The following is a 24,209-nucleotide window of genomic DNA, read 5'->3' as shown; positions in this document are numbered from 1 at the left end:
ACTACATCAACTGTGTCCAATACATTATTCAGCAAATGCATCAAAATTCAGGTATTAGCCAGGGAGGTAAATTTCATAGATATTTTCATGGACAATTAGTTTGAAAGCTTAGTGTATGAGTCACTGGGGTTGGTTTACTGGAGAGTGCTCTGCATAGAAACCAATCAGCTTCCAGGTTTTTTCACCAAAGCTTAATTGAACAAGCTAAATTTAGAAGCCGATTGGCTACCATGCACAGCTGCACCAGATTTTGCACTCTAAAGTTTTAGTAAATCGTGTGCGTGCGTGCGCGCGCGTTAAGTAAATAAGGTTCTGCACTCCATTGGAACAGAGACTAATATCAGTGGACAGTACTAAAAATGTGTTACCATTAAACAAACATGGGCTATATATAAATAAAATAACTCCTTGAATTGAAAATAGGAGAACTAAAAGCTGCAATTTCTCACCTACTTCTGAGCCCCCAGATGTGTAGATTTTGCCTTCAGCAGCACATGCAGCCAGGCTGTCTCGGGGTGTTGGTGGCCCCAGTTTAGAGTACCAGGAGTCCTTCACAACATTGTAGCAGTCCATTCTCTTAATAGGAAAAAGTTGAGAGCCACCTAAAATATAGACCACATTGTCCCAGAACACACAAGCTGCATCCCTGCGCTTCTCAAATGGACATCGGATATCTGTCCAGTTATAATCCTGCCAAAATAAAGTATACAAGTGAACAATGTGGCTTAATAAATTGTCAATGCAAATGGTAAAAAAGCAAAATACAAAAAGTAAATAAAATACTATGAAATAAATCAATAAATACAAACTAACATAAAGAGAATAACTACTTTTAGAGGAGTTCCCAGATCTGTAAACTAACAAAAACAATGGCTAACTTTTAAGGCCTTACCCACACTGGGCATTACTAATGCTGCTTATACAGGCTTTTACCATTTTTTTTTCTTCAGCCTGTATAAGCAGCTCGATCTCAGCCTATTTCTCAATGCACATTTGGGTATTTACAGAAATATTTGCAGAAAAACAAAACAAAACACCATCACAAGTGCGTTTTTGAGAGGAGCTTTTCAGGCAGAAAAAATACTTGCCACGCCTAAGCGCGGGGTTTAGCTCTTTTCAAGTGTACATTGAAAATGAGCAGAGGGGAATGTTTTACGAAAAAAAAAACCCTTATAAAAGCAAATGCCCCTATATGCACATAAAACGTTTGTACAATACAAGCCACTATGAACGTTTTTTCTGCTGCTTTTTCTGCTGGAGGTTAGGAATTTTTTCAGCTACCTAGTGTGCATGGACCTTTAATCATGGGGTAACTTGTTTTGGTTCAATGGGTACAACCTAAACATTCCAATCTTTTGTGCACAGTGAATGCTACTACAGCTATCATAAAGGTGACCCAACGCCGGTGAGACTCGAAAAGTATAATTCGCAACCAATCACCTCTTAGTTGCAGGCCATGTATTGACAAGTAACGATTTGAAAACATTGGCTAATTTACATACTTGATAGGGATGTGCAGGCCAAGCGGCAAAAAGGATTCAAGCCATTTAAGTGAGAGATGCATTTTAACTAGTAGCCGACCGCAGATAGCCGAATGACGGCTTCACTGCGGCCGGTCAGTTCTGGGTGGATGTCATATGACGTCCCCCCAGAACGCGCTCTCCTGCGTGCCCCAGATGGACACAGCTGATCACGTGATGTGGTAAAAGGCCGATCCCAGCGGCCTTTTACCACGTGATCAGCGGTGTCCAATGACACGCTGATCACAGGGAAATGCAAGTGCCGGTTCTCGGCTGCACTTTCCTCACGCTGTCAGATCGTGAGGACAGTACTGCTGAGAACCGGCAGTTGTCACAGCGGGGATCGGCACCGATCATCAGGACACTGATGATCAGTGCCCTGATGATCGGTGCCCAGCAGTGCCACCCGCAAGTTCCGCCCACCTGTGCCCAGCAGTGCGCCCACTAGCTCCGCCCACCTGTGCCCAGCAGATCACCCACCTGTGCCCAGCAGTGCACCCACCTGTGCCACTCTGCAGTGTCACACACCTGTGCCCAGAAGTGCCACCTACCTGTGCCCAGAAGTGCCACCCACCTGTGCCCACCCACCTGTGCCCACCAGTGCCACCCACCTGTGCCCACCAGTGCTGCCCACCAGTGCCACCAGTCAGTGCCCAGGGGTTGTGCCAGTCAGTGCCGCCAGTCAGTGCCGCCAGTCAGTGCCCAGCAGTGATGCCAGTCAGTGCCGTCTATCAGTACCCATCATCAGTGTCACCTATCAGTGCCGCCTATCAGTGCTGCATATTAGTGCCGCCTATCCGTGCCACCTCATTAGTACTGCCTATCAGTGCCCTTTAGTGCTGCCTATCAGTGCCCATCAGTGCCGCCTATCAGTGCCCATCAGTGCTGCCTCATCAACGCACATCAGTGAAGGAGAAAAAATACCTGTTTGAAAAATTTTATAATAGAAACAAAGAAAAATTTTTTTTTTTTTCAAATTTTTTGCACTTTTTTATTTATAGCGCAAAAAGTAAAGCGCCCAGTGGCGATTAAATACCACCAAAAGAAAGCTCTATTTGTGAGAAAAAAATGATCAAAATTTCATATGGGTACAATGTTGCATGACCGCACAATTGTCAATCAAAGTGCGGCAGCGCTGAAAGCTGAAAATTGGCCTGGTAAGGAAGGGGGTATAAGTGCCTGGTAGGCAAGTGGTTAAGTGGAATTCCAGCTTACACCCAATTAGTCCTAAAATCGGACCACTTCCCTCTCCTATCACTTATGCTAGCTAACTAACCCATCTAAGAAAGATGTTTATACTTTCCTATTTTCAGGCTGCTCCGTTCCAGTCAAGTGCTACCCCGTGGCAGCCAGAAGAGGCTACAGGGGACAGGAAAGAGCTCTGTGGCAACGGTGTTCAAAACCTGCAGCAGTGATGTCATTCATACGCGTCAATGACCCATCCATTGTCGGCACTCCCTCCACTCCCCTGCAGCTGAACTGCACTGCACACAGGAGAGCCGAATCACGTGACTGGACCAGTGCGACCTGAAAATAGGCAAGTATATACAGCCCTGGTCAAAAGTTTGAGAATAACACAAATATTAATTTTCAGTCTGCTGCTTCAGTGTTTTTAGATCTTTTTGTCAAATGTTACTATGGTATCCTGAAGTATAATTACAAGCATTTCATAGGTGTCAAAGGATTTTATTGACAATTATATTAAGTCTATGCAAAGAGTCAATATTTGCAGTGTTGACCCTTCTTTTTCAAGACCTCTGTAAATCGCCCTGGTATGCCGTCAGTCAACTTGTGGACCACATCCTGACAGTTGGCAGCCCATTCTTGCATCATCAATGCTGGGATTTTGACAGAATTTGTGGGGGGGGGGGGTTGTTTCAGGGGTGTGGACATTTTTTTAAAACACTACTTGTCCAGGAACAAAATTGGTGCCCCAATCTACTTGTCCCTCATGACAATCTACTTGTCTTAATAAAAAAAAAAAAAAAACTTTAACCAAAACCGTATTTAAATCTGCTTTAAGTAATGTATGGGGCTATTAAAAACAAAAGGGGCTTTATGGCGACTTAACCGTTTAATTTTTTTAACATTGCGCTGTTCATCTCCTCCTCCCTTCCCTTCCTGTCTCTAGAACCGCACCCAGGGACTAGCAGGGAGGAGAGAGACCTTGCAGTGTAATGAGCACCGATTGGCTGCTCCTCAGTAAAGGGGAGTGTTGGGCTTATCCTTTATCCCTTTTGCTGCCAGATCCGTTTTTGTGTTATTTGCACGTTTACAAAATAATTTAAGGCCTGAAGATGACATAAAACTCCAAAACATGATATGATATATTTTCTGAAAGCAAAGACCCTGGAGAATAAAATAGCGGTAGTTCCAATTTTTTTATGTCACACAATATTATCACAGGTCTAGGAAATGCAACATTTCAGTAAAAAATACACATAAGTTAATATTAGGGCACAAAAAGCAATAAATTATCCAGTTTTTTGTAAAATATAAAAGGCGAGGCTGCATCGAGTAAATCGATATCTAACATGTCAAACCTTAAAATTGCGTGCATCCGTGAAATGGCAACAAACGTTAGTGCCCTATATTTTCTATAGGTGGGGCTTTAAAAGCCCCTTCTAGGTCATCGGTATAGTGTTACGGAGGAGGTCTGGTGCTAGCATTATTGCTCTCATTCAGGCGATATGACATAGCAATTGACATTTTCATGTGTAGGCGCCCGAGCACGTGCTTTTGCGCGTGTGTGTGTGTGTGTGGGGGGTCTTGAAAAAATTTTGGGGTGGGGGAGATTATATGCTTGGGTGTAACTTCCATTTAAAATAATAAGAAAAAGTCCCCTATGTGATGATTTTTTGGTAACAGGTTCTCTTTTTTGAGACATCTAGGGTCTAAAAATCCCCTGAATGTAATGCAGTGGAATATGCACCGCATTGCATTCTTTCCCGGCCACAATGACCGGGAATATGTCAAAACAGATCACTTCCGAATCAGGAGAAAAAGGGGAGGGGAATGGATGTGTCTGCTCTCCTCCCTCCCCTATACCACATCCCGCTGGCGCACACTAAGCCAGTCCTGGTCCTGCAGACGGGCAAGCAGAGCACGGGACATATAGCAGGCAGAAGGGAGAGGCTGACACTGTGGGCTGTGTGAAAGCAATCGGGCGGCAGCACTTCCACCTGACAGGTGAGCCCTGCTGCTTGCTCGCAGCAGGGCTGAAGGCAAGAAACAAAAAACAAAACAAAAAAAAAACCTACCTGCCCGGAACTACATGTCCCGGGCGTCGGGCGATAGGAATTGCACATCCCTGTGTTCACCCGCCTCTTGAGGATTGACCACAAGTTCTCAATGGGAATAAGGTCTGGAGAGTTTCCTGGCCATGGACCCAAAACTGCGATGTTTTTTTTCCTCAAGCCACTTATCACTTTTTCCTTATGGCAAGGTGCTTTATCATGCTAGAAAAGGCATTGTCGTCACCAAACTGTTCTTGAATGGTTGGGAGAAGTTGCTCTCGGAGGATGTTTTTGTACCATTCTTTATTCATGGCTGTGTTCTGAGGCAAAATTGTGTGAGCCCACTCCCTTGGCTGAGAAGCAACCCCACACATGAATGGTCTCAGGATGCTTTACTGTTGGCATGACACAGGACTGATGGCCGCGCTCACCTTTTCTTCTCTGGACAAGGTTTTTTTCAGATGCCGTAAACAACTGCAAAGGGGCTTCATCAGAGAAATTTTTTTACCCCAGTCCTCAGCAGTCTAATCACTGTACCTTTCGCAGAATATCAGTGTCCCTGGTGTTTTTCACACCTGCCTGGTGGTGCTCTGATCCCGCAGCAGAATCAACTTTAGGAGACGTCCTGGAGCTTGCTGGACTTTCTTGGGCGCCCTGAAGCCTTCTTCAAAACAACTGAATCTCTCTCCTTGAAGTTCTTTATGATCTGATAAGTGGTTGATTTAGGTGCAATCTTAGTAGCAGCAATATCCTTGCCCGGGATTCCTTTTTTGTGCAAAGCAATGATGACTGTACGTGTTTCCTTGCAGGTAACAATAGTTCACAGAGGAAGAACAATAATTTCAAGCACCACCCTCATTTTAAAAGGTTCCAGTCTGTTATTCTAACTCTTCGTCAACACTCACATCTATGTTAAGGAGAGAATCACTGACATGATGTCAGCTGATCCTTTTGTGGCAGGGCTGAAATGCAGTGGAAATGTTTTTTTGGGCATGAAGTTAATTTTCATGGCAAAAAGGGACTTTGCAATTAATTGCAATTCATCTGATCACTCTTTATAACATTTTGGAGTATATGCAAATTGCCATCATCAAAACTGAGACAGCAGACTTTGCGAAAATAATATGTGTGTCATTCTCAAAAAGTTTGGCCAGGGCTGTACATCTCTCATACACAGTTTACTTAGCATAAGTGTTAGGAGGAGGGAGGGGACAATTTTAAGGTTAGCTAAGAGTAAGCTGCAATTCCACTTGAATGCACTATTCCCTCACCACTTATACTTTCCTTCCATGCTCACTCTGTTAACTGGTTTAAGTGAAGTTGAGAAGCACGCAACTCTCTCCACTAGAGTCAATGATAAAGCAACTAGTAAAAGGGAATGACCAATACCCAGGTTAAAGCACTATCTGTCAGGACCAGGAGAGCTAATTAGCCTTGTGCTGGCTCTGACCAGAACAACTTGCGATTTATCCACAGATTTTTCTACTCAGCTTCAGTGGTCAAAACAGGACAGCGAGGTTGGGGGGCTATTAAGTGAACCTGATATTTTGCCTGCATTTCAGTTATCTGGCCACACTGAAACCCATATAATATTACAAACATTACAACTCTACTGCAAGCACAAACCTAATTTTTATGATATCCTCATGCCAGTGTGATTGGTAAGCAGGTCACAACTACTAAAAGTTGAGTTCCACAGATGTAATGGAAGCTTTTAATGGTTTGCTATATGTATACTGGGCTATCGGATATCAAAACATTGTAGAGTAAAAAGGACCACATTTTTTAAACTTGAGAAGCAACTATAGTCAGTACATACTTTTGGGTTAAAGTATCTACAGGATTGAGGCTGTGAGCCGCCAAATAAAGCGATCCGATAATCATGTTTCTTTCTCCGTGGCCTTGTGCCATCAACAAGCTCTTCCCTATCTTCTGGAGAGAGAAGGTGATAGCGCATTCCACCTAAAAGACACAGGGAAACAAACAGAAATACAATCCATAAACGTCTAGGGCTAGGAGTGCGGACTCTACTGTTCAGGCAGAAGTATATGTACACTGTACATATACAGAGAATACAGGCAGAAAGGGACAAACTAAAAATGGTCTCACTTCATTATGACAATAAGCACAACAGCTAAAAACCTTATGGAGAGCTAGCCCAACATGAGCCAAAATGCCCTAGAGTTTAGGGCTATACTTGTGCAGAACTACTGTATATGCACAATTGACTCCTAAATGAATGATGTGAATGGCTGTAACCACTGTCCTAAAATTAGGAATTAAAGCCTTGTTGCTGGAAGTGATGTTATTTTCTTTACTTTATGTTGCTGGACGTGATGTTATTTTCTTTACTTTTAAAGGGGATTTGGTAAAACAATATACTTTTACCATTATCTTTTCATCAGTAAATGGCAAAAACAGTAATTTACGATGACTGTTGTTCAGTCACACTAAAATTGGCCTGATAATCAGGAAAAACTTCTCAAGTCCTTAACAGGTGAAAATACTCTCAGATTGGACTTTTCATCCACAAAAGTGAACTGTCACAGATGCTGGTAGGATAAATGTACAAGTTTATGTGTCGGTCATGTTAAAGAAAGATCAGAAAAAGATACGACGGCCCTTGGCTGACTACACAGTCTTAGAGAACTATTACAACAGTGAAGTGCTCACTTACTGATCACCATCTTCAGGCATTCTGGATTGTCTTGTATCAAAGGCTCAGCCTGCACTGTCTTACTTAGAAAGTTCTTGGAGATTAGAGGAAATCTGACTTTAGCAAGGATGTCTACCATGTATGGTTGTCGATTTGGTTCATCATACTTCAACCATCGCACAGCCGCATCATAAACCTAACAAATGCACAAATAATTTTAGAAAAAAAAAGTACACAGAGAACATTTACATTCCAGTCCTGCAGTACAGGCAACATGCATTACATTTACCACTTTGTATAGTGACTGTGCTTAGTGGTTTCAAGAAAAAGTGAAAAAAAAACAAAAAAAAACAAAACACCACATCTGGCCTCACAGAGGCTCAGTGCTGAGGGACATTTCTCACAGCAGAAAATGCAGGAAGCCTCAGCAATCACACAAAACGCAGCCCTAGCGACACTGAGAAGATTTTGCTATAAATACACATTGTAAAATACAGCAATACCTGGTCTTCAGCACGGACGGTCAGAGTGTCTTGGTTCAAAAGGTGGGTGACACGTTTCACATCAAGCTGTAGAAACTCGTCCGTCTTGTAAACTTCAGTGAAATGCTGATGAATAAAGTCATCTGCTGTGGCTTTGAGCTCTGGGCAATCAAGACATTCTGCCAGCACACTAATGCCTATAAGCACAATGAAAAAAATTACTTAAAAGAAAAAAAGTGTATTTCAGCAGCTGAGTTATAAGATTTCTACTCCCAAATCAAGCTGGCTAGAAAGACTGTCCCAAAGCCCACCTATATTATCAATTTTGGGTTGACCTATCTTTTCAAGCATTTCCATGAAGAATTTCCACAATAACCCAATCACTATCTATTGGTGGCACCAGCTTAGCATTCAGACCCAGTTACGGAATGCTACCAGCGATACAGCTTCTGAGTGAAGCTCACAGTTCAAGTTGAAAATACAAATTTTCTAATATACTAAATGCATTACTATGCAGATCAAATTAAAATTCCACAAGTGCAGTATTCTATCATTATTTTGTTTAGCTATTTTGACTGTGAAAGAGCAGGAAAAAAAATATCTGTTTTGAGGGTGATAAAATAGCAATTAGTGAGAAAATAAGCCTTTTAAACAGTTAAATGTCCATAAAGTAGGAAGAATTTTTTTTTTTTTTAAAGGACTCTACTCCAATAAAGTAATTTATGTTTGGAAATGGAACATTAATGATTATCATGAAATAAATAAAAAATAAAAATTCTCAGTAATTTGATTCTAATTTGTATTAGGCCAGGTGGGGAGATGCCAAGCTCTAAAGCAGTGGTCTCCAAACTGCAGCCAGGGGCCAGATATGGCCCTTTGTTTGCATATATCTGGCTCTTGGGGCACTATTTTACCAACTGACACCAATGATGGGACACCATTCCTCCCACTGAAACTGTGTATGACACCATTCTTCCCACTGATACCGGCAATGGGGACTTATTCCCCCTATTAAAGCCAATGATGGGACATTGTTATGCCCACTGTTGCTGGGGCATTTTCTACTCCCACTAGCCAGTGTCCGGCCCCCCAAAGCCTTAAGGAAAGTAAACTGGCTCTTTGTTTAGAAAGTTATGAGACCCCTGCTCTAAAGCACAATTCCATGTTTAGGGACTTCTCTTCCAGTCTGAAGGAAATACTTTAGCAGTCACTACACTAGTGGAGGGCAAATTTATTGTCTTTTAGTGACTTTGCGTCCTTTCTTACACCTTTATAAAGATTTCCATCTTACCTAGGCAGTTTGATGCATCCACCTGCTCTTTAAGAAAGTCAACACACATTCTTTTGACAGGCTCGATTTGGTATTGATTAGCTGCATCCAAAAGGGATTGTACATTGTTGCTATTTACTGAAATTCTTAAAAAAAAACAACAAAAAAACAACAAAAACATTACAACACATTACAAAAGAGTATGAACACAGCAAATTTTAATAATTAAAAATATTGAATTTTACAATTTCAGAACCAGATTTTGTAGTAAAAGAAAAAAGGTGACAGATGCACTAATGTGAACTGAACTACCAAGTAGCATCTCAGATACTTGCAACCATTTTCCAACACCAAAGATTTTCAGTAGACTGTCCCATAAATGTCTATGAGAGCCCACTGTGCAGATGCTTGAAGCACACAGAAGTTTGGAATGGATGTAAACAAATGTCAGAGGTCACAGCATCGGGATAGGCATACATCTGGGGAGGGCAGCATAGTTTAGGTCAGGAGAGAGGCAGTGGGGCCACAACAAAAAATTTAAAATGTGCATTTAGGGCCAATTCACACAATGTTTTTCAGGCTGTTTTCAAGCAAGAAAACTCAGGTATTTTGCTGCATGCAAAACATTACAAGTAGTAGTCTCTTTATTGCGTAAGGGGCTAATTTGAAAGGAAAACTATATATGCTTATTCACACTGCAACACTCAAAAAACACTGTGAATCCAGGCTTAAGGCCTGTGCACACCATTTGCATTAGGCTGTGCTGGGTATCCTTGCCCAGCACAGTCCAAAATGCAAAAATAAAGCAATTTGCCTTGTTTGCCATTTAGTCAGCTCAGACCATCACATTGCAGTGATGCACACTGAAAATAAGTACTGCATGCAGTATTTTATTTCAGCAGGGCGTGTTGTGCAATCCACCCTGAAACGTCGCTCGATGAAAAGAATTGAATGAAATGTCATTTGAGACATTTCAATAAAGTCCTAAAAGAAAAAAAACGTTAACTGTGCAATGTACATAGGCATTGTTCCTCCCAGTGCATGTGCATTCAGTGTTGTTGTTGGTGTGAACAAGCCCTAAGTGTTTGCAGTTCTTGCTTAAATATCATCATCTGTATTAGCAAATACACAAACAACTTATTGGAAGAAACAAGCAAACAAGGCAGTAAAAGATAAAAAGATATGATTAATACCTTGCAGTGTATGCAAACTCCACCAGCTGCTCTATGATGTCTGGCTCTGCATCCTTAAGTTCTACTTCGAAAGATTTAGACTCAATCATGTTGGCTATGGAAAAAAAAAAAACACATAAAAATGCAAATTTAATACCGATATTCAAGAAATCCATGTGTACACACTTCTGCCACAGAGGCTGTTCTTTCACAGAGCACCAGATGGTCTATTTACTGAAAAAGGATCTTATGTATTTGGATGCTACAACTACTTTTTTCATTAATAGACCTAAATAGGAATAAAAAGGAGATTGTAATATACTGTATATCTGCTTTTAAAGGAAAAAATACTAATAATTCTTAGGGATGTCTATTAATTATAATTTAGAGAAAGACTTCCCTGAGTTAAGAGTTCATGAACTGAACTATCAACTAATGAAAAACTTGACAGAACATCACTATGATTTTGTACTGCTCAAAATCACAGGAAAACAAACTGTACTCATTTATCAGTCTGATTGAGCATAACATGTTGCGTGGCCCAGCACTTGTTGAAGAAACAATGTTATGATTTAGTTTTGATTGGCTGGCAGTGCTCAGGCAAGGCTTGTACTAAGGCTGCATGCACACGAGCATTTTGTACCTTGTAGCTAAAAAAAAAAAACGCTCAAACTTAAAAAAAATTACTGGATGGAAAATACAATTCCTTACTGACTCTTTTGGAGGGTATGGAGTATTTTCCTCCAGGGAAGGATATAATCACTGGTAAATGGATTAAATATAAAAATACACGTTTGAAGGGCATTTTGAATAAGGGGAAATTGCATACTTATGAAGAGTTAAAGAAAATAAAAGATTTATTTTTCACATTATGACATGAAAATAGGGTGTGCAGCGCTATACAAATAAAACACACTGTCTAAAATATGACAAAATATGACAGAAATGGAAAAATCCCATAAACTGAATGTTAAACAGTCCAAGGTAATATAATATCAGTCCAAAAAGGTATATTCCAGTGATGGAGTATAAATGACTTCAATCCAAATGGGTATATTCCAGCATCCTAACATGAAGGTGTAGAAAAATTGCCCACTCACCGGAAGTGCAATTTAATGTGCACATAGAAATTCCATGAAGCCGGAGGTCCCCTGAAAGTATAGCCTGATGATAAAGGTGCCCTCTGGTGGTGAATGGGGTGACGGCTGCCAGAGAAGTTGATCTGGACCAATATCCCAAATTTTCCTGCCTGGGTGGACTCCTAGAATGCTGGGCTGAGGGCACCTTTATCATCAGGCTATACCTTCAGGGGACCTCCGGCTTCATGGAATTTCTATGTGCACATTAAATTGCACTTCCGGTGAGTGGGCAATTTTTCTACACCTTCATGTTAGGATGCTGGAATATACCCATTTGGATTGAAGTCATTTATACTCCATCACTGGAATATACCTTTTTGGACTGATATTATATTACCTTGGACTGTTTAACATTCAGTTTATGGGATTTTTCCATTTCTGTCATATTTTGTCATACTTTAGACAGTGTGTTTTATTTGTATAGCGCTGCACACCCTATTTTCATGTCATATTCTTAGAAAGGCTTTGTGGTTCCTTTTTGTGCATCAGCAGCTTTTTATTAGTGCGCTCGCTAACTCACACATTTATATTTTTCACATTAGATTGGTGGTATGGTCAATTAGGACACTTTGTTTCAATGCTCACACAACCACTGAGGACCTCGGAGGATATGTACCCATTTGAAAAACTGTTGAATGTAAATACAGTTCCGAAACAAGCCACCTCCAGGATATACAAGATCCTGATAGATATGGAAGGAACCGATCCTCCTGGGTTCTTGGAAAAATTGGAAAAGGAGCTTAGAACAGAACTGAATGAGCAACAAAAGAATAAAATATTTAAATGAACACACGAGGTGATAAACATGAGCACAGTAGAAATGAATTATAAATGCTTGGCGAGATGGTAGATGACACCCAGTGTAGCAGACAAACAGTAAGTAGATGTTTCACCTTTTCATGTTGGAGAGGTTGTGGGAAAAAGGGTACAATAGCACACATTTGGTGGGAGTGCCCAAAAATACAGGATTTTTGGAAGGAAATAATTAATTATATCCAGGAAATCAGTGGGATCAGCATACAAATGGACCCGTGGATGTGTTTATTTTATGATGAGCCCGCAGGCAAATTGTTTAAAAACAGGGTATTATATCATTTAATCTGTGCGGCTAAGGGCCTGATCCCCAAGTTTTGGCAAGCCCAGGAGCCACCAAGAATAAATGATTGGTTGAATAGAGCTGAAAATATCTTTAGAATGGAGGAGGACAAAATGGAAGAATTTAGGAAAATGTGGAGTAGTTGGCTAGATTTTAAAACATCTAAAAGATATACGGAATTGGTCTGGAGATTAATGGGAAAAGTATAGAGAGAGCTTGATAGAGAGGGTGAAAGCAAGTGATTGTGAGAGGGAAAAGGACACAAAAAAAGATAGATAAGTACAAGGGGAGTAAGAACTTAGCAAACAAGATCTGGACAGGGGTATTTGGGTGGGGGAAAAGATGTTGTAAAATGGGATTTATGTACATGTGATTTTGTTGTATATTAGGTTATATTTTTGTATTTCAATGGTTTTTATTAATTAATAACAATTAACACAGGAGCAACAAATCACGCCCACGCAGGGGCTATCAACTGCACATAAAAGAAGTAGAAAATTAAAGAAATCAGTGCTCTAACACCAACAGGGCAAAAGATCGCCCACGCAGGGGCTCTCAATGGCACTTAAATAACAAAACATAAATAGAACACTGATAATAACTCAGACTAAAAGGCAGCTATCCACTGCCACACCAAAAGCAAACAGAAAAAAAAAAATAAATAAAAAAATAAAAAGGGGGGGGGGGGGGGGGGGAAGGAAGGAGAAGTACGAAAGAAAAAAGATAACCAAACCAAGAGCAGGGATCCAAGAATGCCAAAGCCGAACAACATCACATCCCCAGACTAGCCGGGGGGAGCATGGGAAAGGTATATTGCAACCACGGCTCCCATATTTTCAAGAATTTACATTGGGAGTCGTTGCAGATACTCAATATCTGTTCATTGAGCATCATAGTGGTCATACGGGACAAACGGGCTCTTCCAGGCCTGAGCAATTGTTCTAGAGGCCAACAAAAACAAATAGGAAGCCAACTTCTGCTGATGAGCCAAGAGGCCCGTTATGGGACAATGAAGCAAAGCATACCGAGCATCCCGTCGTATAGAGAGATGGAACAAGGTGAAAAGGAGGCCAAACACACGAGACCAAAAACGAAGCAGCCTGGGGCATGACCACCAGATATGCAATACATCACCATGATGGCTACAACCCCGAAAGCATCGATCACTGCAGGCAGGATTTGCCTGTGCCAAACGAGCTGGAACCCAATACCAACGAAACAATACCTTGTAAGCTGCCTCCAGCGTGGTCGTATTAAATGAGCATTTAGCTATGAGTGACCAGGCCTTATTCCAGTCCCAAGGATCCACAGCCACTCCCAGGTCGCGCTCCCACTGAATGACATATGAAAGAGAAGTATGCGACGAGCGTCTATTCAAAGCTGCATAAAGAAGGGAAATAAGGCCTGGGGCGCCCGGACGCTGTTGGCAAAGCAGTTCAAAGGCAGATTTCTGGTACAGGAAGAGAGAAGTGCCCCGCAATGAGAGCAGCCAATGCCGCAATTGAAGGTAACGAAAAAATTCCGCCGAAGGACATCCCGTGACTCCCGAAGAGAATTCCAGGTAGGGAAGAACCAAGAGGTCAAAAAGTGTTGTACCTGTGAAAAACCATTGGTCACCCACCAAGAAAACGCCCTTGGTTGATCTAAACCTGGTGGGAAGAGGGGGTTGTTAGTGATTGGGAGCAAAGGCAAAAAAGGTGACATTAGGCCACTTGAGTAACGTACCGAGTCCCACACATGTAAGCCATGGAGCAAAATTGGACTCAGTGCCGTGGGGTGCAGGGCAGGGGGAAGCCATAGAAGTTTCGATATCGCAATAGGAGCACAATTAGGTAATTCCAGGAGGACCCAGAGAGGTATGTCTGAGGAAGCGTGCAACATAGATAGCGGGGCGATCTGGCTCGCCTGATAATATTTAGTAACATTGGGAACCCCAAGCGCCACACTGGAGTCTATGGACAAAAAGCGTAGTTCTGGAAACTCTGGGGCGTTTATCGGCCCAGATAAAACGCAGAATCTTTACCTGAAGCAACCGAAGGAAATGAGGAGGAACCCGCACTGGGAGGGTGCGAAAATAGTATAACAATTTCGGCAAGATGGTAATTTTTACTGAATTAATCCGTCCTATCCATGACAGGTGCGGAAATTGCCAAGAATGCATAAGAGAGGACACAGAGCGAAGCAATGGATAGTAATTTGCAGCAAACAGTGAGTCATAGGTGGGGGTTAAGCGGATGCCTAGGTATTCAAGAGAAGAAGCCCATTTATAAGGGAAGTGGGACTGTAGGCGCGAAACCAAATCTGAGGCCAAAGTAATATTAAGCGCGACAGTCTTATCCAAATTGATACAGAGACCCGAAATCAAGGAGAAGCGCTCAAGAACCTGTTGCAAATTTGGAAGCGTCGTCAAGGGGTTAGTGAGAGTCAAGAGGGCATCGTCTGCAAAAAGGTTCAACTTGTACTCCTGTCCAGCGTATGGAACCCCCGATACATTACAATCAGTGTGGAGCGCCATAGCCAACGGCTCAAGCGCCAGGACAAAGAGTGCTGGGGTTGGGGCATCCCTGGGGTTGTTATATTTTTGTACTGGGTTACCTAATAAAAGATATTTAAAAATAAATAACTAAATAATAATAAAAAACAAAACATTGTACTGCAGATCACAAGGGCAGTGCATTTAGAATGCAGTGCAGAAAAACACACATGGATCATGGGTTTCCTGCACCGCGTTCTAGTGTGAACTGGGCTTAGTCTTTCCTTCTAGAGAATTCTTGCATTTTGAGTGTTGTAAACAGCAGTGCAATACTCCATGTAAGGTAGAAAAAAAATGTAAAGCTGTATTCCACAAATAATCAAATGATGAATAAGGCTCAAATATTAGGTCAGAGGCCTGTAGAATATTAAAGCAGACCTTCCCTCATAACAAAAAAAAAATCTCCACTTTGCATTCTTCTCCTCCTCCACTTTTTTTTCTTTTTTTGTCCACACTTGCCTCTATTCTCATCTAGACAAGAATGATATGGCCCTGTGCCTGCAGCCTTCTGGGATATCCATGTTACATACCCCAGGTGGCTTCAGCTGAGGCACACACTTTGCTGGAGGAGGATGGACATGTGTTTGGAGGAGGACAGATGTGGCACTGGAGGACAGATGCAGGGATGCAGGAGAGCAGATTTGGTCATCAGGGGGCCAGCTACCTGAATCTAGAATATACACCCAGTCCCTGCTGACTAAAAGGGGAAAGATGGTGTGGGCCCCAGCATGCAGCAGTGTAGTGTAGCAAAATTCAGCAGGACAACGCTGGGTTTGTTGGCCATATGAGTATGTGAATTGAAGATAACCCAGCAAAGCAGGTGAAAGGAGATAGAAGAAAACAAAAAAATATCACAGGGAGCTGGTTTCTTTTTAAGGAGGAGGCTGTGTGCATTGTATTCTAATGCACAGTCATTAATCTGTACACAAAATCACAGACTGTTTTGCAATCCTTAGGTTACATGATGCAACCGAGATTCAAAATAACCATTACAAATGTGTAGATACCAGAGTAGCAGACATAGTTTGCAGGCAACAGGCACACAATTCATTCGGTGTGTTTCTTAATAAAACGCACCCATAATATCCCAGTGATTTATACACACAGAATATACTTACTGGTAAACATCAGGTTAAAGAAATGACTGGCAGCTGCCAAAACTACCCGGTGAGCTGGAATCTTTCTGTCTTGCACCATAAGAATAACATCACACAAAGTTTTCTAAAATACATAAATAAAAGTAAGAAAGTATGAGGAAAAAGTAGACAATGAATCCATAAAACTTCTACACTATGAGCGTAGTCATAGCACCAATGAAAGTAAAACCATAGGCAAAAGGTTTATTTTTTTCCATTTTGGATAGCGTACAGAAGGGTTATGACCTCTGTCAGTTTTTTTTTTTGCCATCTGTGTCCCACTGGGGAAGATTTACTTTCAATTCCTGTTCCATAGCCAATACAGGAAGTGAGAAAATCTCTGCAAATTAAGGGAATTCCTTGGGCACCCCCAGGTAACTAGGACTAGTGTCCCCATTGGAAGATTTCCCCTTTGTTACTTTTCTGGGAACAACCCAAAATTTGGGATTTTGTATTACTTTCATTTTGGATGATAATGGTAAACAGGAAAAATAGAGGGTTTTTTTAAACCCTTTCCACTCTGTCCAACACTTAAAAAAAAGTTTTGCCTTTAGTCATACTTTAACCACTTGACTACTGGGCACTTTTACCCCCTTTCTGCCCAGGCCAATTTTCAGCTTCAGGGCTGTAGCGCTTTGAATGACAATTGTGCAGTCATGCAACACTGTACCCAAACAATTTTTATCCTTTTTTTGAGACATATAGAGCTTTCTTTTGGTGGCATTTAATCACTACTGGGTTTTATTTATTTTTTTTTGCTAAATAAACTAAAAAAGACAGAAAATTTTGAAAAAAAAAGTTTCTTAGCTTCTGTTATAAAATATTGTAAATACGTATTTTTTCTCCTTCACTAATGTGCGCTAAGGAGGCTGCACTGATGGGCACTGACAGGCAGCACTATGTGGCATTGATGGGCACTGACAGGTAGCACAAATAGGACTACACTGATCATCAGATCAGTGTCCCCTCTGAGGAATGCCGCTTACCGGCTCTCCTCTCCTTTCCTCACGAGCTGTCAGCATGAGGAGAGGACTGCTGATAACTGGCATTTCCTTGTTTACATGCAATCAGCTGTGATTGGACAGAGCTGATTACATGACAAAGCCTGTGTCATCAGCTCTTTACGGTGATTGGTGATCCGCTGTGTCACAGGGACACAGCACACCACCGATCGCCGTGCGCCCCCAGGTGTGCGCATGCGCAGTTAAGAGTGGGAGCACGATATATGATGTCCTCCCAGAATGAGAGAGCCACCGCCCATCATTTTCTTATATGGTGGGCGGAGAGGCAATTAAAGCTGATCTTCAGGGAGAGGAAAAAATCCTCCTTTGCAGTGGGGCTGCCCTGCACTGCAAGGGTTCAATGCTCGTTTAAGTCTAGGGTTCTGGAAAAGCATTTTACTTACCTGATCCCAGCTATTTTGGTGACCACTACTTCCTGCTACTCCCAAGCTTGTGGACTGTCCCTTGGCATCCTCACATCCAATGCAGAACTATGGGCCCTGCATTGTACTTGATGATGTCAGAGGGCATGTGACCACTGGCGCATACGGGAGAAAAAACTGCGGCCACTGGTGTAGTAGCCTGGAGGAAACCTGTGGAGGAGGATTGGATAAGTAAAAACAGTTTTTGAGATACCTCAGACTTAAACAAACATTTAAAGTATAACTAAAAGGCAAACGTTTTGTTTTTTTAGTTTTGGTCATAGTAGAGAGGGATTAGAACACATATTAGGCTTTTATTGCTGTCTGTGCCCCTGTTAAGGAGATTCATCATCTCTATTTGTTCTATTTACCATTACAATTGAAAACGAAAGTCGAAAATATTAAAAATTTTGAGTTGTCCCCAGAAAAGTAATAGAGGGGAAATCTTCCAATGGGGACATTGGTTCTAGTGACCTGGGAGTCCCCAAGGAATTCCCCTAATTTGCGAGGATTTCCTCTCACTTCCTGTTTGGCTATAGGACAACACGTGCAGAGAAATCTCCAAAATGGGACACAGTGAGAAAAAAAAAATCTGACAGGGGTTATAACCCTCCCTTTACCTTTAACCCTTGCAAAGGAAGGGTTGTTTCCCCCCAGAGTTGTACTTTTACAAAAAAACAAAACAATGGCATTTACAAATGTGCTTTGCACTCTACTTCCTTTGGGAGGGCAAAGCAAGTGAAGCTCTATTAGATGAATGGAAGAAAAAACAAAAGCCGGAAGGACAGCCTGTTCATGTGACATTTCAGGATTGCACAAAACAATATATAGAGTTGAGCTCATATGATTACATACCCTGAGAAAATCTGTAAAATGTGAACTATTTTAAAGAAAACATAAAATCTAACCAAACAATTCTTTATTTTTAATGCAATTCAAATGCAACTATTAGGAATCACATAACACAATCATTAAACAAACACAAGGATAATAAAATAGTTTTGTTCAAAATTTGCATACTGCCCCCTTTAGCATCAATGACAGCTTGCAGTATTATGTGACAGTTGTGAATTAGGATTTGGATTTTTTCATGTGGCAAAGGTGCAGATTTTTCTTGACAAAAGCCTCTAGGCCCTGTAAAATCTTTGGTTGTCCACCATGAATAGCAGGTTTCACATCTTCTCTTAGAGGTTCACATGCCCTCAAACACCAGAGATTCACTTCCATGCTTCACAGTTGGTATAGTATGCTTCTCTTCACAGACCTCGCTGACTCCTCTCCAAACACAGTTTACTGTATGGTTGTGAACATCAAATTCAGTATGGTCTAATCACTCCAAATGATTTGGTTCCAGAAGTTGAGGTCTCTCTAGGTGTTGTTAACATTTTGTAGCGTTAGTGCAGCAAAAGGGCTAATATTAACATTTTTTAACTTATCAGCATAACTGCGCATACTATAAACTGTCAGTACGCGTCACAAGATTTTCATGTTTTACATACTACCCGTGTCATTTTTCTGTTTATACACCAGAACTGTCTCATGAGACAAATTCCATCTATAATCCAACTGTGCATTCCACAGCAGTTTATTCAAAACTGAAAAACAAAATTCACCAAAATGCCCCTATATAACCATATGAAAGGCCTGGTTTAATCTGTAGGTATCACATCCCTCCATTTATAAACCAGACAACCAGAAGAAATACTGAGACTTTCAAAGTATTACCTGAAATTATCTTCATATTCATCAACAGTTGCCACCGAATAAAATGTGTGATCACAAAATGCTCACGTGTGAATGGGAAGGATTAGGATTAGTAAAGTGTAATATATTACATTATTGTTTTGGAGAATAAAGCGGAAATAAAGTCCCAATCCTTACCTTTGCTTCATCGGTCCAGGGTCCCACGCTGGCATCTTCTCTCCTTCTTCAGGATGCCAGTCATCAGTCATCTTTCTTGGCCATTGTGGGATGAGGTCACTCCCACACATTCACAGGAATACAGTCATCCCAGCACACAGACACTGTGCCAGAATCCAAACTAAGCTGCACATACACAGCTCCGTGTACATTCTACAGATACCTGAACAGGCAGGTATGTTTCTTCTGCCATAAAGAGCCTGCCTACTCGCAATTTTTAAATGAAGACTTGACTTCCGCTTTAACAGCATAGTTACCCTTTACCAAAAAACTACCTAATGAGCTTATATGCACTCTCTCTCCCCCCTGATGCAGTAGCTCTGAGCTCAGTGTTTGAGATCTCACTGCTTTGATGGTGAAAGTGAAAAGTAACAGCTTGGCCTCTCTTAGCAACATCCTAGACGGTTTCCAGTCAGGCTACATGAGGTATGTAAATAACCCACATCTATAGCAAGGGCTTTATTCAACTTTAGTGAAAGCTGCACAGCTTGTTTTTATCTACAGACACCCCTTATTGGTAAAGGACTTTTTTTTCAGTAAAGGTGAACCAACCCTTAACCAGTTTACGGCCGTTGTAGGCAAAGCAACATGTACATCGCTGCCTACTTCCGGGTTTCGGGAGCGTGCCCCCCCACCCCACTAGCACCCAACGTGATTGTACAAAGCGGGAGCCTGTCAGCAAGTCCGGCCAATGATTTATGGTCAGAAGCTGCTGATCGGCTTGCTGCAATCACAGCCCAGAACTTTGTGTTGGTAAACAACACAGAGCTCTGTACAGAGGGAGCAATCTGTCAGTTTCTTATCCCTGCAATTCAGGGATGAGAAGCTTAGAGATCGGTTAGTATAAGCAGCACACTGTACACAAATCATACATAGTTAGACACACATTTAACCCCTGATTGCCCTAGATGTTAACCCCTTCCAAGCCAGTGTAATTAGTACAGTGCAGTGACAGTGTACAGTATTATCACTGATCAGTGTATTAATGTTGCTGGTGATGTCTGTGGCAGTCAGTGTACATTTGTGTTAGATTGCACCCCCCCCCCCCCCCCACACCCAATATAAGTTACTGATCACCATTAGCATTATTAAAAAAAAAAATCAAAGTATATATAAACATTAGTTTGTAGACGCTCTAACTTTCATGCAAACCAAACAATATACACTTATTGGGATTTTTGTTTAATCAAAGACTTGTAGCAGAATACATTTTGGCCAAAATTTATGAAGAAATTAGATTTAAATTTTTTATTGTACTGTTGAATTGTTGGTGAGGGGGTGCATTGTGCTATATGCTGGGTGTCCAGTGCACTCAATATACCTTTAAGGAGGGGTGGCCTCCCTCAGGTCCACTTGCCCTTGGTGTGAAGCAAAAACAAAGTAGAAGCGCACCAACCTTGCGCATTACCTCGGTAAACCAAATTTTATTGAATACAAAAATATACGTATATATAAGTATTTCAAGCATGTAAGTTCTCAGAGGAACTATGGAATGGTAAAACCTGCGCGAGTCCCATCATAGGGGTGGACACTCAGGGAACAGCTGATGCGTTTCGAAGGGTGTCCCTTCTTCATCAGAGCTACCTGCCCTTGGTCTATCCATTAAATACATGTGCCTCTACTATGGGGGCTCTCAAAATTTGTAGAGTTAGGACTACAGAATATCGGGGTGCCGTGACGAGGCTCTGTAGCTTACGCATGTATTTGCAAATGTGTGCTAACTAATAACTAAACCCCTGTTTTTAACGCATACTGTTAGACAGGTGAATTCGGTTTGTTTGAAGGCTGGTTGGTAAGTTGAGCTGGGAATTTTTCTCTTTTGTTGTTTGACATGTGTTGCCCTTTCATGTGCTCCTTGTTGTGAAGGCCAGTTATAGACTGGGGTAGTGGCCATTTTTTTTAATGTTTTGCAGCAGTAAAAATATATATTGTTTTTTTATTTTCGGCCTTGTTTAAATAAAAATCCCAATGGTGATCAAATACCACCAAAAGACAGCTCTATTTGTGTGAAAACAATGTTACAAATTTCATTTGGGTACAACGTTGCATGACCGTGCAGTTACCAGTCAAAGTAGCACAGTGCAGTATAGCAAAAAAATGGCCCGGTCATGAAGGGAATAAAGCCTTCCAGAGCTGAAGTAGTTAGTGGATGAAGCGATCCCTCCAGGTCCCCCCCCTTATACTTACCTGACCATGATCTCAATCCAGTGCTGTGCCTGAGAGCAGTGGCTTTATCCTTCCTCATTGGCTCAGACACAGCAGTGGGTGCCGTTGGCTCCTGCTTCTGTCAGGAGGGACTGGGGTGGGGTGTGGGGGTGTGGCCGAGCTGCAGTTTGTGTGTCTATGGACACACAGAGTAGTGGTGCACCGTAATGAAAATTCTGATGCGGATACCGAAAATTCAGAATGCACGTGGCCGAAAACCGAAACCAAAATGTCTGCGTATGCGGGGAGGCTCAAATTTTTTTTTTCATTCTTTTTACTTTAATGTCCTAGATTGTAAGCTCGAAAGAGCAGGGCCCTCAATCCCCTCATGTTTTGCATTGTATTGTTGTTGTTCTGTCACATGTTCTGTCCCCCTTTGTAATGTACAGCGCTGAGCGAACTATTGGCGCTTTATAAATACTGTATAATAATAATAAAAATAATGTGTATTTTTATTTTTTAAACTTATGATTTTATTGCTATCACATAGGGGACCAATAGTCCCCTATGTGATATTATATGAGTGACAGGTCCTCTTTGTAAGGGGTGGGGGCATTAGAGGAGCAGTGTAAACACTCAGGTTCCCTCGTTGGCTGGCACTTTATGTCACTGCAGGTTTTTAAATGTACTTACTTCACTATAGCTCCAAGAAGGAGCTGTCATTCTCCCTGCCACTAAAGGAAACAAAGGGGTGGAGTCACCAAGTGACATTACACAGTGACTCCGCCCCTGTTTCCTTTAGCAGCAGGGAGAATGACAGCTCCTTCTTGGAGATATAGTGCAGGGGAAAAAAAGCGGTAATTACATTTAAAAAACAGAAGTGACATTTAGCGGTAGCTCACTGGATACACTGCTCCTCTACTGCCTATTAAATACCTCCCCCCCACATCTGCAGTACACAAAGCCCCCTGTATTGGCAAAATGCCGACAGGGCTATTCACAGCCGATATGTTTCAGCTGGCGAAATTTTGAGGGATCCCTAACAGAGCGCGGCTCAGGATTAAGCCTGCAGGAGTGCTGCCATACAAAGCGGCTAGCTATGGGGGCACTTGGAGGGGGAGGAGCCAGAGAAGCCAGGGGGAGGGGACCTGAGAATAGGAGGATCAAGTAAGTATAACATATTTGTTATTTTTATATTTTTTTCCCTTCATTCACTTTAAGGTAGCAGATTCATTTTTCTGCTGTAAATTACCAATAAATAACCCAGTGTGTATGTGGCGGGGTGCTGCTTTTCAGGAAATACAGCAACCACCCCCCCCACATACAAAGTGGGCGTTTTATTGATAATTTGCAGCACCAGCCCCACTGTATGTGTGCTGTGGGAGGTGACTAAGTGTCATTGGACTGTACAGAGGGAAATGGGAACCTGCCTTCTACTACCAGACAAGACATGACAGGGAAGAGTGAACACAGGTATCAGCCTACCATTGAGCAGCTGTGCTGTGTGTACAGAGCCTGTGCTGTGGGTACAGAGCCCGTGCTGTGGGTACAGAGCCCGTGCTGTGGGTACAGAGCCCGTGCTGTGGGTACAGAGCCCGTGCTGTGGGTACAGAGCCCGTGCTGTGGGTACAGAGCCCGTGCTGTGCGTACAGAGCCCGTGCTGTGCGTACAGAGCCCGTGCTGTGCGTACAGAGCCCGTGCTGTGGGTACAGAGCCCGTGCTGTGGGTACAGAGCCCGTGCTGTGGGTACAGAGCCCGTGCTGTGCGTACAGAGCCCGTGCTGTGCGTACAGAGCCCGTGCTGTGCGTACAGAGCCCGTGCTGTGCGTACAGAGCCCGTGCTGTGCGTACAGAGCCCGTGCTGTGCGTACAGAGCCCGTGCTGTGCGTACAGAGCCCGTGCTGTGGGTACAGAGCCTGTGCTGTGCGTACAGAGCCTGTGTCGGCCCATTGATGGGATGACCCCATAGACAGGCCTCAACAGAACAGCGCCCCCTTCCTAAAGGTTACCTGCTTCCTCATGACATTCATGACTCCCATAAAACTGGCCAGCAGTTTGGCTTCCTCCCGGGCGGCGAATTTCTTCTCGGTCTTCTTCTTGCTGCTGTTTTTCTCGGCGCCCTGCGCTGCCATTCTTCTCCCCCCTCAGCCTCGCCCCGCTTTCCCGGCTCCCCACCGGAGCACACAGCGACCCGCCACCCTAAACAACAACAATAACACAACCCGGTAGGCACCCAGGCTCGGCTCACCAAGCACCACCAGATCCGCGCTGCTATTGGCCGCCGATGACGAGGCCCCGCGTTCAAGCGGATTCCATTGGCTGGAGAGATGCGGCGGCGCAGTATTCGCCTTTCCTCTGACTGACGTCAGCGGCATGGCCGGAGAGCTGGGCGGGGCTGGCTGTGTTGGTGAGGGCGGGGAGGTGTCAGTACAGGAAGTGGAGCTCCTCCCTCCCACTAGATGGACTTTATGCAGAAGTCTAT

At 42.6% G+C, this 24,209-nt stretch overlaps 1 protein-coding gene across 1 annotated transcript in view; it reads right to left on the bottom strand.

Moving 5' to 3' along the window:
* Nucleotides 1-24,005, bottom strand: part of KLHL7 (kelch like family member 7) — a 34,023-nt gene extending 10,018 nt beyond the window's left edge. The window contains exons 1-8 of the mRNA XM_089673193.1: nucleotides 23,737-24,005; nucleotides 16,223-16,325; nucleotides 10,358-10,451; nucleotides 9,186-9,310; nucleotides 7,916-8,091; nucleotides 7,434-7,608; nucleotides 6,576-6,718; nucleotides 450-690 (exon numbers count right to left, since the gene is read on the bottom strand). Coding sequence (XP_089529319.1) covers nucleotides 450-690; nucleotides 6,576-6,718; nucleotides 7,434-7,608; nucleotides 7,916-8,091; nucleotides 9,186-9,310; nucleotides 10,358-10,451; nucleotides 16,223-16,325; nucleotides 23,737-23,859 — 1,180 coding nt within the window. The 5' untranslated portion in view covers nucleotides 23,860-24,005. The remainder of the gene's footprint in view (nucleotides 1-449; nucleotides 691-6,575; nucleotides 6,719-7,433; nucleotides 7,609-7,915; nucleotides 8,092-9,185; nucleotides 9,311-10,357; nucleotides 10,452-16,222; nucleotides 16,326-23,736) is intronic.
* Between the last annotated feature and the right edge of the window lie 204 nt (nucleotides 24,006-24,209).

This window comes from Staurois parvus, unplaced genomic scaffold, assembly GCF_062004578.1.
Source record: "Staurois parvus isolate SC_StPar_1 unplaced genomic scaffold, SC_StPar_1.0 ptg000136l, whole genome shotgun sequence".
Lineage (NCBI taxonomy): Eukaryota > Metazoa > Chordata > Amphibia > Anura > Ranidae > Staurois > Staurois parvus.
Note: the sequence above shows the minus strand (reverse complement) of the source record. Positions and strands in the feature narration are given on the sequence as shown.